The sequence below is a fragment of the Anticarsia gemmatalis genome, chromosome 16 (assembly GCF_050436995.1).
Source record: "Anticarsia gemmatalis isolate Benzon Research Colony breed Stoneville strain chromosome 16, ilAntGemm2 primary, whole genome shotgun sequence".
Taxonomy (NCBI): Eukaryota; Metazoa; Arthropoda; class Insecta; order Lepidoptera; family Erebidae; genus Anticarsia; species Anticarsia gemmatalis.
The window spans coordinates 7,051,710-7,066,807 of record NC_134760.1 but is presented as its reverse complement, the minus strand read 5'-3'; the positions used below and the strand labels follow the sequence as shown (position 1 = coordinate 7,066,807).

The following is a 15,098-nucleotide window of genomic DNA, read 5'->3' as shown; positions in this document are numbered from 1 at the left end:
GCTCGCTCCCACCTCAGCCTTCTAACCTAACCTACCCATGTCGGTTTGCCGAAAACTTCTTCTTTATAACTATTAAATTATTTTATATTAGCTACATTTACCTGTCCTTGAGGTATATCCTAAGATTTACCAAGTGAATAGGGGTAAAAGTTCGAAATAATAGAGTTATTTGGACTTTTACCGTTGAGAGTTGGTAAATCTTAGGTTTAACCGGAAAATCTTAGGATTGACTACAGTCCGGGCTTTTACAGTAACATATACAAATCTCTATTAAATTTTAAATCAAGATACTGCTAATAATAAAACCAATGATACAGAAATAGAACTAAAATATTATAAAAACTAGTCGTTGTTGTCAAACAGAAGTAGTCAAGGCGAGACAATGTCGACGGGTGGTAACAAGCACATTGTCTTCTAACCAGAAGAACAGTAAAAAAAATACAGTTTCGCTTTTGGAATGAGAACGATAGATTTCGCTCCAAAACGGAACTATTTAAACATACAAAAAATGGTGGTGAGCCGTTTTGCCAAGTATTACGAAAGCGACAAAAACTCTTGGAACAGACAATGCGTGATCGGTGCGCGGCCTTGGCGAGAGATCTAAGACCTTGTCGGCTTTTTGCCGGTCATAATAGGTGACGTACGACGGCCGGGGCCCACCGGTCCGTCAACGTTTTCATAGTGAAAGTAAAGAGTGGTAAAGACTAGTAAAGGCACGTGTAATTTGCTGTGTAATGTTTACTGAGCCTGACGCCAGGATTGCAGGGTTCACAGCCAATGTTGCGATACAATACACAATGTAAAGTGTATACAGTACTGACTGTACTGAGTTTCATAACGATTTCCAAAGTTCCGTTTAAAACGTAATATCCCGTTGTATAACAATCCTAGATAAGTGATCGTGATCGAAGGTTTCCTCTACTATTTCTAAGAAGTATTCAATTGGAAGCATTTATATTAAACATTGTGATTTTGTGATAGATGCTTTAGCTGTAATGTTATTGTCACAGAGATACAATTAAAACAATCAAGACAAAACGAGTCGATTTTAATTTCAACACAACTAAAATATTCGAATGGAATGACTACATTAGTATTGTTTGAAATGATTGATGTATTAGTATGAAACTGAGTTCCAATAATAATATACCAACAGTAATATATAAACAAGCTACCTATTTTAAAAAACAATAACAACTCCGCGAAATCTTCAGTGAGTTGGCGTGACAAACCGTATTACACGCTAGGCGAAGTGTCGATATAAACATAGCACTAACTGAGAACAAAATCAATTTTCGGAATTCCAATAAGACTGCATATTTTTTATATAGCAGAACAATTTTACTCGTAAACTAACTTCTGACCGCGACTTCACTCACACACATCCAGATTATAAGCTATCGGTGTACCAAATTTCATTAAAAGCCGTCTAAAAGTTTTTCGTGAAAGAGTTGTTACTCTTTCACGAAAAACTTCACACACCAACCATCTATTATCACAAATCTTCGCATTCATAATATTTTTAGGATGATAACGTTTGGATTGTTTTGCCATGCAATATTTGTCAAAATATCAGAGTTTGTTAATAAAGACCCTGACAAATGAAAAGTGGGACCTTATAAATAGATGTGTGATAGGGATTAGGCAGCCCTGATAGTCGAGTGGCACGTACGAGTATGACTTACCATAAATGAAGTAGAGACCGCTGGCGTGTGTTTGCGCAGTAGCACACTTGTCCACGTACGACTTGAATCGATGTACATATTGTACATAATACGAGTAGTAAGTACTAGTACTTGTGAACAATTATGAACACGACACCCAATCAAGACGATTTCACTGTTTTATTATCTCTTCTAATAGTATTATATACAACTAGCTTACCCGGCAAACGTTGTTTTGCCATAAAAATTAAACAAAGGTGTCACTTAGGGGCATGAAAAATAGATGTTGGCCGATTCTCAGTCCTACTTAATGTGCTCACAAAATTTCATGAGAATCGGTCAAGCCGTTTCGGAAAAGTACGATAACCAAAAACTGTGACGCGAGAATTTTATATATTAGATAGTACAATGATATGAAACTGAAGAGTTTGTTTGAACGCGCTAATTTCAATAACTACTGTAGGAATAAATAATAAAAGTAGGAAGAAAATTCCCAGTTGTAACCCGTAGACAGCGTAGAGGGGACAACTTGGAATATACCTGTTTTTTATGCCGATTAGTAAATTTATTGAGGATGACTATAGGTTTCATAATATCACGCTATGACTAATAGGAATAGAGCTTGCAACTATAGTCTACAAGGACGAAGTCACGGGCCGGCGACTAGTAATCAATAAACATCAGTAAATTTAATTTGTTTCCTTAGTTTTAACAAAGATATCGATAACATGTACACTTAACCGGTTTTGTAAAAAACTACAACAAAACTAATAATTATTCATTTTCGACTTATACCTAGATACCTACATATTAAAATAAGAGGATAAAACTACTTAATTTGCTGAACAAAAAATACCCCGATGATTTCAATGTGACACAAATATTCTTCTCATCGGTTTTCCCAAGACCAAATCAGATATATCTTTGGGATTTTTCCTCGACTTTTCGTGAGTTGTATACCCCAATTAATCGACAGCAGCTATTTATAATATGCTTACACATAAAAGTGAACTTTACAGTACAAACGTTTAAAGTGAAAAAACTTGATAACTTTTTAAATGAAAAGTACGTTTAGTTAGCGTTGTACAAGATTTGTAACTTCGTTATTTTTGAATATTTCTTCGTGAAATTTTTAGGGCATATAAAACAACACATTTTAAGTCATTTGGCAATTGGCATGAAATAACCATTTAAGCAAAATTTTAGTAGTAGCAAAAACATTTAAATGTTTACGGTAGCTTCTCTACATTCATCAAAGTAGTTCTTACGGGGGAGGCGCTAAACAGATTTTCGTGTAAAATCTTTCTTATTAATTCGTTATTTCTCCGTAGCTAGCTAGTTGTCGGTAGTCGATAGTGGTAGAAAACCGAGCTACAGATCTGTTTTTTCCAGCCACGAGCATTAATGCATTAAGATCAAAGATTACAAATTCTACTGAACTAGTATTTTAAGTTTATTGCACTATCACCTCTGAACCTATTATATCTATAAACGATATTGCACATTCGAATATCTAAGCGTCTAACGTAAGCGTTACATAAACTCGATAAAGATGTTGTTTTGAGAAGTGCTTTGATAGGAACCACTTAATCAACGGCTATTATACCACTTGATATTATAATTGAAGTGTTATGTAATGTAAATAATATTTATAAATATGACAATGTGAACAAATTATAAGTTTATTTGGTTGACATTGGGATAGAGACTATAACGTTAGATCTATCAGTAATCATCGATGATATCAGACTGAATAAATAGACCTTTATATTTACCTTTTAGAAATAATTTAATACTTTTAAAATAAAGTCCAAAAATTATTTACTGATCTCCTATCTAATATTGTAAATGCGAAAAATTTGAGGACGTATGTCTGTCACTTTCACGAAAAAACTGCTAGAAAAAAGATATTGGGATTTTAGTACGCTGACAGTTTATAACCTGAATTAACACATAGGATACATTTAAAGCCGTGAAATCTTTTCACGCGGACAAAGTCGCGGCAGAAACTACTTTTAAAACATCATAATGTTATAAAAGACCAACTATGAAATATAATTTTGAACAAAACTAAATTGTTAACTAATCCTTATTAACATTATATTTCTCAACTACTGACATTTGGCCAAGTAGCTCAGATACAATCGTAATTAATGTTACATTGTGTAAATACATCTGAAATGGTTATGCCATCGATGATAACAGACTGTATGACCTACATTATCAAATAGTGTTATCGAACAAGAATTTTGTCTCCGTCGTAGTTCTATCGCTCTCAAAACTACATTTTAATTGGAAGTTAAAAAATACTCAAACATTACTATATCTTTTTGATGATTTAAGCAAGATCTTGTTTCAAAGTGTTTTTTTAACCCGTGACTGTCCTACTGCTAGGCAGGGGACTCCTCCCAAACAAGGAAGGGGTTAGGCGTTGAGTCAACTTGAGTCATCCACGCTGGCTATTTGCGGGACTTTGCATGCTCTCAAGAAATGTTAGTTAAGTAGGTAGAATAGTTTATTAGAAAATGGCTTTGCATCATTCTTTCCTTTTTCGGTAATAGAGAGACGTAACTATTATATCAACACAATAATCTTATTTGATAATCTTAATATAAACAACACAATTTCGATAAAACAGGTTTTTCTTAAGATTTCACCCATTTGCGGTTACGTTTTCTAGCATTTCAAATTAGATGCAATTTACCTGTCTTTTCTGATATTACAAAACGATTGAGTTTTTGTGCTGAATATTTAATTTTACATTAAAGATTACGTTTTGCCGAGTTGCAAAGAGTTTGCATCGTGCTTTGATTGCAAATTGATTTCGTCATACAAGAGACGGAGCATTGGGCCTCCGTCAACGGTTACAAACCTTTTGAAACGGATATTGCCTTAACACACTCAACAGACAGATTAGTAATCTCGGTGGATGTTATAAGTACCAAGATGAATGCTTGGCTTCCTGACATATCATTTAGTGTCTTTTAGGGCACGTCTGAAAGTGTGTATAGACACTCAAGGCCGAGACCCACGACCTGACTCACTTGTTCGTTGGCATACAGTCGTCATCGTTAGACGTGCCTATTTTGAGTGCGTATTAAATTGCGTGTTCCGAAATTTTACGACATCAGACACATCAAAGTGATGCAACTAGCAATTTTCCTTTAAGTTCCACTCGCTTAGCCGTTGGTCGTTGGCCAACACGACCTTAATGTCTCGAAACATTTGAGCCCATTGTGCAAAATCGCGACAGAATCACGTTCTAATACTAACCCTATTATTATATTTGGATGTGACAAGTTATGTCCCGACAAATGCAATAGCAAATAATATGTTACCAATATAGCTTGAAACATCAATCACCAAACTTGTAACTAGTGTTGAACCAGTCAGACATCGTTATCACCACCTACACGATTAAACGTTCGTCTTGCAACAAAATGTAAAGCAGTTTTGAAATGCGTTTTTAACATAATCAGATCGTCGACATCGAGTCATTATATTCAAGTATGGAATTTTTTGATCGATTCTATCACGCACAGTTTAATTTTGCCGGTAGATGTCATCATGTTAGGTTTTCTCTCATTTATAATCAGTGTGTAGTATAAGTATCGGTCCTAGTTATTTGTCTCAATGCATGCATTCTGAGTGCGTGACCATCCGTAGCAGGCGATTTCTCTTAACCGTCTGAATACTTCTCGTTATAAACATAATGCTCTACATCGTTATTGTGACCCAATTCTAACGACGCTTCTATTAAAACTTGTTACTTGTCTCTCTTGTTACTTAACAGATCATTTAGTTTCATAATAATGAGAATGTTTGTGAAATTAAAATGTATGCGTCATGTTGCTATATTTAGCGTTCCTTTCTACAATACCAATTTGGAGTGGCGTTTATACTTAATATGAATATTTTGATCCAGTTTATTTTTGAGTATCAGTGTTTGAAAGTTCTAGTTTCTGATGAGTCAATATTACGGGTTAAATGTTAATAAAAACAATCTAGAAATAAAAATGGTAATTCCGCATCGTAAGATAACATTGTAACATACTTTTTTGTCTGGAATATCAATTTCGTAATTTTAAATCCAACCCGTAGTCCTTAGGGCTGCTTGTTTCGTAACAAAGGTGCCGTGATCGGTGAATATGGTAGTTAAAGGACACCCTTTCATATTAGCTTGGGTGATGACGTCATTCATTGAAAGTACTACATTTAAACGAGGGAAAAGAATGCCCGCATGCTTGGCTTCATTGTTCAATTAGACAAGGCAAGGAATGGAAGTAATGCTCGTAACATCATCTATTCACTCGTTCCGTTTGGACGATTGTAAATGAACAAGACAATAACGCGGCTCACTGTTTAAATAGCACTGGTATTTCCTTTGAAATTAATACTATATTCGAAGAAATTGTTAAAGGCTTCTTGAAGCAGGATGATTAAAAATTGCGAGATTGTAAATAATAGACATTTGAACTCACTATAGATAATCCATTTCAAAGATAAGATTAAAGAAACTTTGCAAGACATTTACTTACTTTTCATTGTAAAGTAGCATTATATTTTTTATGAGTACGAAGTTTTTGTAGAGCGTGTTTCAAAATCCGCTCAGTCATTCGGTAAAGTGCTAAGTATGATTGTGATGTTTCAAGACGGCATACAGCATCAGAAAAGTGAAACCATCACAATATTCACAGCCTTGACCGCCAAGTAATTGCGTCACAAATGAAATCCGTCTGAACATCTCCGCGATTAGCATTTCTACTTTTACTTGAACTTTCGATTCGTCTGTGGCCATAATTACACGGTGTTTTACTGTTCATTAAGTACCTGTTTATTATGCCCCATAGATTTTATGCCATTAATGCTGTCTGCGTCGACTCTAGGCAAATAATAGCGAGCTCTATGCTTGCGCCTATACGTAATAATCAAAACGTAGATTTTTTTTAATGAAACTTTTAAATTTGATCAACATTGAGATATAAAATAATAATAATGCAATAAAAACTAAATATAATTTAATTTCTAAGTTTGACAGTTGTAGTACAAGTTTTATGTTCACGAAGGATAATTTTTAACTTTTATGATAATATCTGAATGGATGTCCAGCCAAGCGTTTATGTTCTGCACCCATTACTGTACGTTACACTGAGGAAATAAAACTGCAGAACTCATTACTATATAAATTGTAGCTGTTCTGAAATCTTAGATCATAATAACAGGTTTTGAAGAGGTGTTACGTGATTTGTATCCAGCTAACTTTCCTCTTACCGCGTTTACCGTTTATCACAATATCCTATTCAGCGAGACAGTGACTCTACATTTCAAAATCTTTTTAAATTTTTATCCAGAGGTTTATTTTTACACGACTCAATGCTATGGCAATTTGTAATAACATTATTTTCTCTGTTTGTTTCACCAATTTAATCTGTAACAGCTTTCTCGATTTTATTCGATTCGATATCGATATTATTTTACTTTTCTTTTTCACTTGCAATTTCATTTACACCCACTTTAAATATTTAATGGTATTGACACTGGTTTTGTCACGTTGATCTTTTTATACATTGATTTTCACGCTGAATACGAGAACAATAGAGGTGAAAAACATTGCAGGTCTTTTTGCGGCGTTTATTTAAAACTATGTTGTATTTCTTATGTATTTTCTTAATTTATCACAATCGAAAACAGACGTGCAGGCGGCTGCTAGTTTTGTTTATTTTTACCAAAATTACAATTTAAGAAACTTGTTTCCTAATACTAGCTTATTTAAATGTTTTATTAGAGGTACTTTTAAAAATAAACTAATGACTTTTTCGGTCTCTATCTGAAGGTCTAACCTTCAACGCGTTACATTTTGATAGCTATTCGGTCACGGGCGATGCCTTGTCGATTCACCTCATTCTATTTGCCTTCACTTCATTCACTAATTACTGTTGAGAATTAAATGTACCTTATTTTTGTATAGTGTCGCTCTACGTCTATTATTCACGCCACTGTTTATTTAAGTCTACATGATACTGAACATTTACCAAAGTCCGCAAACTTATTTGTGAATGTGCGACAACATTGTAACTCAATTAAATTCTTTCATCATAATAATGTTGTTCATTGACAAATTCAAAAGGTTCAATATTTTAACAAGTGTTTTAAATACGCACATTATTTTCCTTTGTGAAATTTTAACGGGAAATGTTTTTGTGAAATACTACGGATTTAGTCGCTGCATACTGCTCTACCTTTAATATCTCTAGGATCAAAATTAAAAGGTTCACCACCTCGTCCACCTTTTGTGAGCTTGGAGCTTTTATTATTCAGGTAAGTATGTGTTCTGTCTCTGTCTGGCGCGCTGTCTGTCTCGCCCGCACGCGCCGTCAGCCAGCTGCGTTTGCGCAGGAGTTGATCGGATCGGAGTAGAGCAGTAAGCGGAGCGGCGCTGACGTGATTGGTTGCCGTGTCCCCAATGTCTCGCGTTCCGAATTTAAAATAGTCGCGATCGACTTTATTGTAAGAGAAGCGATGTGTGCATTGTTTATAGTTTAGTGTCGTTGATATAATTAAATTATAGAGACGGTCTCGTTGAACTATGGTAAATAATGTGTTGTGTTGTTATTGTGTTTAAACAAAGTGTTTTTTTCGCGGAAGATGCAGCTGTCGTTGCACTGGGGATATTTCGGCGGATTTGCCGTACATGCACGAACATCAAAACTGATTTCATTAACTCACCACTCACGTTATGCTGCAGCAAAGTTTTTATTTATTGTTCAGATTGCGAAAAAACTAAAATTCAAGCCTTCACATTTAAATGCATATGAATATTTTGAACAGTGTGTCCTTACGTCCGATTCATGATTTGAAAGTAACATTTGCGAGGCTCTCATGCACTACAAGGTTATTGCAAGCCTCTCGTATTTGCGTGCACTACCCGTGTGCTGTGAAAGTATTTCGGAACGTTGTCTTCACAGTGAAGATATTTTAGCATATTAATGTCCGAGACTCGAGCTTTCTATGCCTGTGTTTGGCCAAACAGTATGACATCACTGTCTCGTAAATGCTCTTTATTGATCATATCAGTCACATCAGCAGTCGCTTCACTTAGAATGGCCTCTTAGATTGAAAAGATTGTTAATTTGTTGAACTGAATCAATCATGCTCTGGTTTCATAATTAATGCGATACCTATTGCAAATATCGCAATATGTTCACGCCTCGTTAAGTTATTGAAATCATAATTGCACTAGCATACTTTGGAACTTGTTTATCGGCTAATTTTAATCGAATTAATATGCGTGTTCGACCCATTGTCACGTTTTGATATTCAAACAAAGATTAGAAAGTTAAACAGAACAGATAGTATCACCAAAAGCCTATGGTTCTCTCCGTTGCGTGTTTACAATACTGCACACTGCACATATGATGTTATCATATAATAACTATTCATATTATTACTATTATCATCAGACCGTAGAAAGCGTTACCAACAATGCGTATATTTCAAAATGGAAATGTCACTGATCGCTATATTATTGCTTTATTGTACGTGAGAAGCAGTGTTATAATATTTTTATTTAAGACAGTTATATAATAAAACAGTCGCTCGAAAGTTTATTATTTCCATAATATTATGTAGTTTACCTGCGATATACTGTTCCGTGAATATCACTTGGAATAGCAAAGTCGGTTGAATAGGAGAAAGGGTCACTATTGTTTATGATTCGTGTGACTTACCGTTAGTTCTAAATAAATTCAACGTGCTATTTCTGTATAGTCTGACTAATATATTGTAATTCTATCAATGTCTTAGTACTAAATTCATGAGTCAGAGTTTTAACTGCCGAGGTGTTTAATACCGCTATATAAGCAAGATGCATACCATAACAAATACATGAGCATTGACGAATGACTCGCATTGTTTTGATCATTATCTATTTATTGGTAATGGCAATGTAGATAACAAATACTTTTATACCTGACTGCTGTAAAACAAATAACTGCTTAGGTTTTCAAACAGAGCGTTCCAATGTCCACAATGACATAAACACTTAATGACTCTACTTTAAATAAAGCAGTAATGACGCTCAGTTCTAGTAATTTCACAAATTCTTTTTTTCTTCTTTGACACTGTCGGCTGAATGAAGGATTACCTTAAGCGGCTGTGATGTGCGCTGCACCGGTTTTCATACAATCCAGTTAGCGATTATATCTGTCAAAATGCCTTCTAAGGAAATGTAATTGTTTCACTAACTTTTGCATCCCACTGCCAAGACCACCAATTTTCTTGTTAATGTCGACTGTTCTTAGATCCTCATACGTTTTATTAGCAAATATGAAACTTGTCAGTCGTAGTTGATGGTATGCGTGCTCTTATCTGCGGTAATTTCCATCTCAGATAATTTATCTTGTAATGAAAGAATGATTAAGTATGCGTCGGCCACAATTTCTCAAGTTCCTGGATATGTTTCTCACGTATCATCGCTGACCAGCCGACTGGATATGTGGACCAATGAACTTGTTTCAACTCGTCTATCGGTTGATGTCTTAGAAATCGTTTCCTACTAACTCGATCAGCCGTTTAATGATTGTTGCTAATTCGCGACCACCTTAACGCGTATCATTTGTTATTGTTTTCTTCACCTACATTTCCTTTATTTGCTCTTATCTTGCAGTGATAATGACTTTTCGACTACCCTACTTTCGATTCCATATCGACACGAACATCTGTTTTATATTTACACTCTCGTAAAGTTTTGCAGTGAAAGTGCTATGATATTAATAATAACAATAAGCTGGTCATATGCAGCGGTTTCTGTGCCAGCTGCCGCTCGCACTCACTCAGCCCCCATTATCTAATTATTACGCAATGTGATTCCATTTGCATTCGCCTTATGGACTCTGGGGGCCTAGTTAGCGCTTCCTCGTTGCAGAGGTATTGGGCCGAACTGAATCTTGAGCAACGTTCGTGCTTGTATCCCGTGACGTTTTTGCGTTTAATGTTCAAGGACTATTCAAAATAGAGGTTTTAAGGAAATCGAGCACTTAAAATTAATTGCTTACAAGTATCTCTTAATTCATTCACATCCACCGCTGTCATTAAATATTCAACAACAATATGCACGAGAACGTATATTAATACAACAAGTTGCATTCGCACTAATCACTACAGATAGAAATCTAACAGACCCGCATAAAATAAAGTTACCTATTATATTTTTGTGAAAACTAGTATTAACGTCAAAGTTACGAAATCGTGTCTTGTTTTTCTAATTTTTGGCGTCTTTCTAATTAAGCTGTTTTACTCGGCTGCATTTTTATGTAATTATCACAATTTCTCACATTTACTTTGTCCATATTCATATTAGTATCTCTACGGACTAAGAAAGTCAGCAATTTCACTTCTTAGTAGTTAAATAAAGGTGCTCAGTAAGCCAGTAATGCGGTTAACTGCTGTATGTTTTTATCTGGTGTAAAAATAATCGAGTTTCTAGACACGGATAAGTATAATAGTTGTTGCAAAATCGTTCCATTGTTGTACATTAATCAATTGAGCGCGCCATTCTTAACGCAATCGTTTAGAGTAGATACGTTGAGAAATTTTCATATGGCCAATTAACACTTTGTGAATACCAATTTAAAACGTTGAAAACTTTGCTGCAGCATCCTTCAATAACACCTTAATTTTACAGATTGTCGTGAGCTATTTGTGCCAATAATTATTTCGTTGGACTAACAAAGACAGAGTGCGTCATATTAATGTCCAGTCTTATGACGTTCATTTGCCGTAACCTTTAACAGTCGGTTGATAACACACATCGAACAGGAAAATGGAATTAACATTGACAATAACTATGCCTCACTTACATACGTCTTGGCTTCACAGTGATATAAACAAGGCGACACTCGACAATTCGGCGACATTATGAAAATCAAGCATTATCCCGGAAAAGCGGTCATGGAGGACCCGTGGCTGTCCATCACGGACAGAACTATGGACCTTGTGTATGCGGCGAACTGGGTCGGCGCTAAGAATCTCAATACTTTTAATGAAAACGACGAAACAAACAGTTCTAAATTTAACTCAATATCAAGAAGTAAATCTTGCAGAGACATTGGTCGTAATACCGACAAAGATAAAGATTACGATAGCAAAACATATTCATTGGAAGATAATGGATATAGTTACTCGAATGATGTTCCTAACGAAAATATATCTCAATTAGCCAAATATCAACAAAACATTGAAGAAAAGGCAAGAGCCAATAATGATCTCATCGCTCAGAACAAATTGAAACATAGTTATAGTTTTAAAGACATGCCAAATGGATACAGACCGTCGACCTTAAGAAGAGTTAAAAGGAGAAATTTTACAGAATGGGATATTGAATCTTTTGGTAATAATAGTAAACAACCACCTGTTCCACCACAACGCAAGGATTCTTTAAAATATGCGCACCGGCAGAGAAAAGCTGACTCTAAAAAAAATTATTACCCGCTACCCGATCCGGGGCCAGTGCCACCTGACCCGTCGTCTGAATCTTACTACGAGTACTACTCCAGAGTGAGCCAACAGAATAATGACACCGATAGTGATAAAATAAAGCAAATACAAAAGGACACAAAACGAGAGAAACCTTTACATGGTGAAGCTCCAAATCAGAATGGAAATACCATGTATCAAATCATAAACTCTATGGCTACTTTGGATTTAAGTCCAATGAAGTCCAGGAACGGAAAACAGAACCTCGATGTAGATTGTGAAGCGGAAGATTTAGGATTGTACATGCAGCCTATTAACCACTCGTTATCTGCATGCGATCAACTTCCTAAGCACACAACGCCATCGACGAACGAACGAAACGGACGCATCGAAGATAACAAACCTAGCTTTCGTTCTAAATCATTGAGAGTAAAAAGCGAAGGGAGAGCGCCTCTACGAGCTTACCTCGACACGATCCAGTCTGAGGAGACTTATAATGGAGTCACCGTCACACAACCGAAAAGAAACCTATCACCGAGCGAACAGCTGACGTTAATGCAGTACGAAATGTTTAACGGAAGTCAAAGTCAACCCGCCCCGCCGATTGCTAATGGGTTACACTCTACTGATCAGGGTAAAGAAAGTGACTATCGGACTACAAACGGTGTTACGAAACAAATTAAACGTGATAAGTATGGAAAGCTGTACAATACAGTGAGAGTGAAAAGTGACGATAGGTATGATAGGTACAATGACATTATGTCTTTTGGGACACAAAAAGAACGTATTAGTGAGGAACGTGTAACGAACGGTAACGGAGTTTATTCGAGAAGTGCAAAAAGCTCGTCCAGTGGATCGGACTCAGACTTTTCGATACCTAGACCTAAGTTAATAGTGCCTGTTCACACGTACGGCACGAGAAAGAGGAGGACGGGCAATCTCTGTCAGCGCGACAGTAATGCCACTGAGTCCTCGCTAGATGCTGGCATAGTGTTAGACGTGACCCGTCTACAGGATCAAAACACCAAAACTGTGGACAAATATCATCGAAATGGAGACACAGGTAATATTATAAGTTATGAAATACTCGTTTTCTTTTATAAAATATCTGTCTATCTAAAATAGACGTGTACAACTGTTATCTCAGGTGTTATCGGGAAGTTATTTTGAACTGTGTACTGAAGTTGATCGATGTTGGTACGTGTTATGTCAACGAGACAATTTTCGAGGTCTCCGTGCGGCTGATACATTCGATGACGTAATACGAGCTGTAAATACCGGCACATGACACAATGTTACATTAAACCGCGTACCCACCTCCGCGATGCCATACTCATAACTACATCACTTTATGTGTTAGCCTCGAATAACTCAATGTCTTGTGGAATAGATATTAATTAACTTGATTATACTCAAGGGTACTGAGTACTCAATAGTATGATATTAGCATCACCCTGACTATAATGATCGCTTTTATACGATGTTTTGATTAGGGCAAATATAAATTCAACATCAAAATATCTTATTCTTTTAAATATTTAAATTCAATCTACCGTTAATAAAACATTTCAATTAACCTAGCGAACAGACAATAAAATATGATACATTGTTTCCTTTTTCGCAAGTGTTACTACCTTCCTGAAAAAACTGATGAGGTAATAATAATAATTTGACTGTAACCGCAACAGGACATTACAACATGTTTGTACCTATTCCTTATAAGATTGAGGTTTCGAGTACCTAGTATGTACTGGACGTGGTATACTAAACGCATCGAGACTGGCATATCAATTAAACTATGTTCCGTGACATTCGTGTTGCCCTACTTTTAGTTTGAAGTCGACCACCAATAATACAATTTACATAGCTGTTAAATACCAATTATTCAAATCATTGATTGCGAATTTTATTCGTAAACTGGTATTAAAAGTGTTCTAGCTAACTTCTAGTTACAGAGGTGTTCAATTTGTGTTGCTTTTGTCACGGTTTTGTTAAACGATTTTAAATGTTTTCGTTGCGTTTGCCTCAAATTTTCTTGAAGATTTTCGGAAATGTTTGAATTTACATGGTCTGCCTCCCAAGATTCGTGATTCTCATACGGAACGCGCATACATTATAACTTAACCTTACGGTTCAAGTATGAAAAAAAACGAGTTAGTGTTTAAAGTTTAACGGTAAGGAGGAACAATGGACCACAAGGTATGGCGGATAATAAGGTCCAAGTCAACCTTGTGGAACCTTTACGGTAAACTCTTAACTCACTTCCCTCCATGAATCTTGCTAACGATTCTAATAACTTCGAGTATCGTTGACTTATAGACTTATAATGAGAATTAGTGTCTGCAAATATTTTCCTTTGGTTAGCCCCTTATTCAATTCCTTTATTTGTAATGAAATGCATCTTAAGTGCAATCCAAAGTTTCGAGAAATGTGAATCATTAAAACTCGAGATTTATCAATTTATAATGAAAAGGGAAGGAGATAGCCGATAAGCAAATACTCATAATGATGTCTGTGCACAATATAAATAGAATTCTTGATAGCTTTGACGTCACTGAAGATAACGTAACTGTCATCTGCTATACTCATACGTATCAATGAATCGGCTATAACTATAAATTACTCATAGCTTGATTCTCAACAGACAGTTCTGACAAATATCGAGATTTTGACATTTCAAATGTACTTCAAAAATAGTTCCTACATCGCCCGCTAGAGGCGCTGATTCGATTTTTATACAAATTTCTCGAGACCTAGCCGGTTGTCCAATCGTGCTACAGGCCGATGTTCAATTATTATTGTTCAACACCCGTCATAAGTTAGTATAGTAACAGTAGTCGACAATCGAAGTGATAATGATTCTTCCCGCAGAACCGTTCGATATTATTACTATCCTTCCAGTGGGTAGTAAGTAGTCTCACTGATAATGTATTACGTTTTATTTTTATCTTTTTAACAACA

At 35.7% G+C, this 15,098-nt stretch overlaps 1 protein-coding gene across 6 annotated transcripts in view; it reads left to right on the top strand.

Moving 5' to 3' along the window:
• for (cGMP-dependent protein kinase for) overlaps positions 1–15,098 on the top strand; it is a 122,389-nt gene that overhangs the window by 84,417 nt on the left and 22,874 nt on the right. Inside the window, exons 1-2 of one of the 6 annotated variants that reach the window (XM_076124172.1) lie at positions 8,067–8,171; positions 11,347–13,200. The exons of 3 other annotated variants lie outside the window; for them this stretch is intronic. In XM_076124172.1, the coding sequence (XP_075980287.1) occupies positions 11,580–13,200 (1,621 nt within the window). In that variant the 5' untranslated portion in view covers positions 8,067–8,171; positions 11,347–11,579. Of the gene's footprint in view, positions 1–8,066; positions 8,254–11,346; positions 13,201–15,098 lie in introns of those variants that run through there. 2 more of the 6 variants (XM_076124173.1, XM_076124171.1) reach the window with 2 other exon arrangements.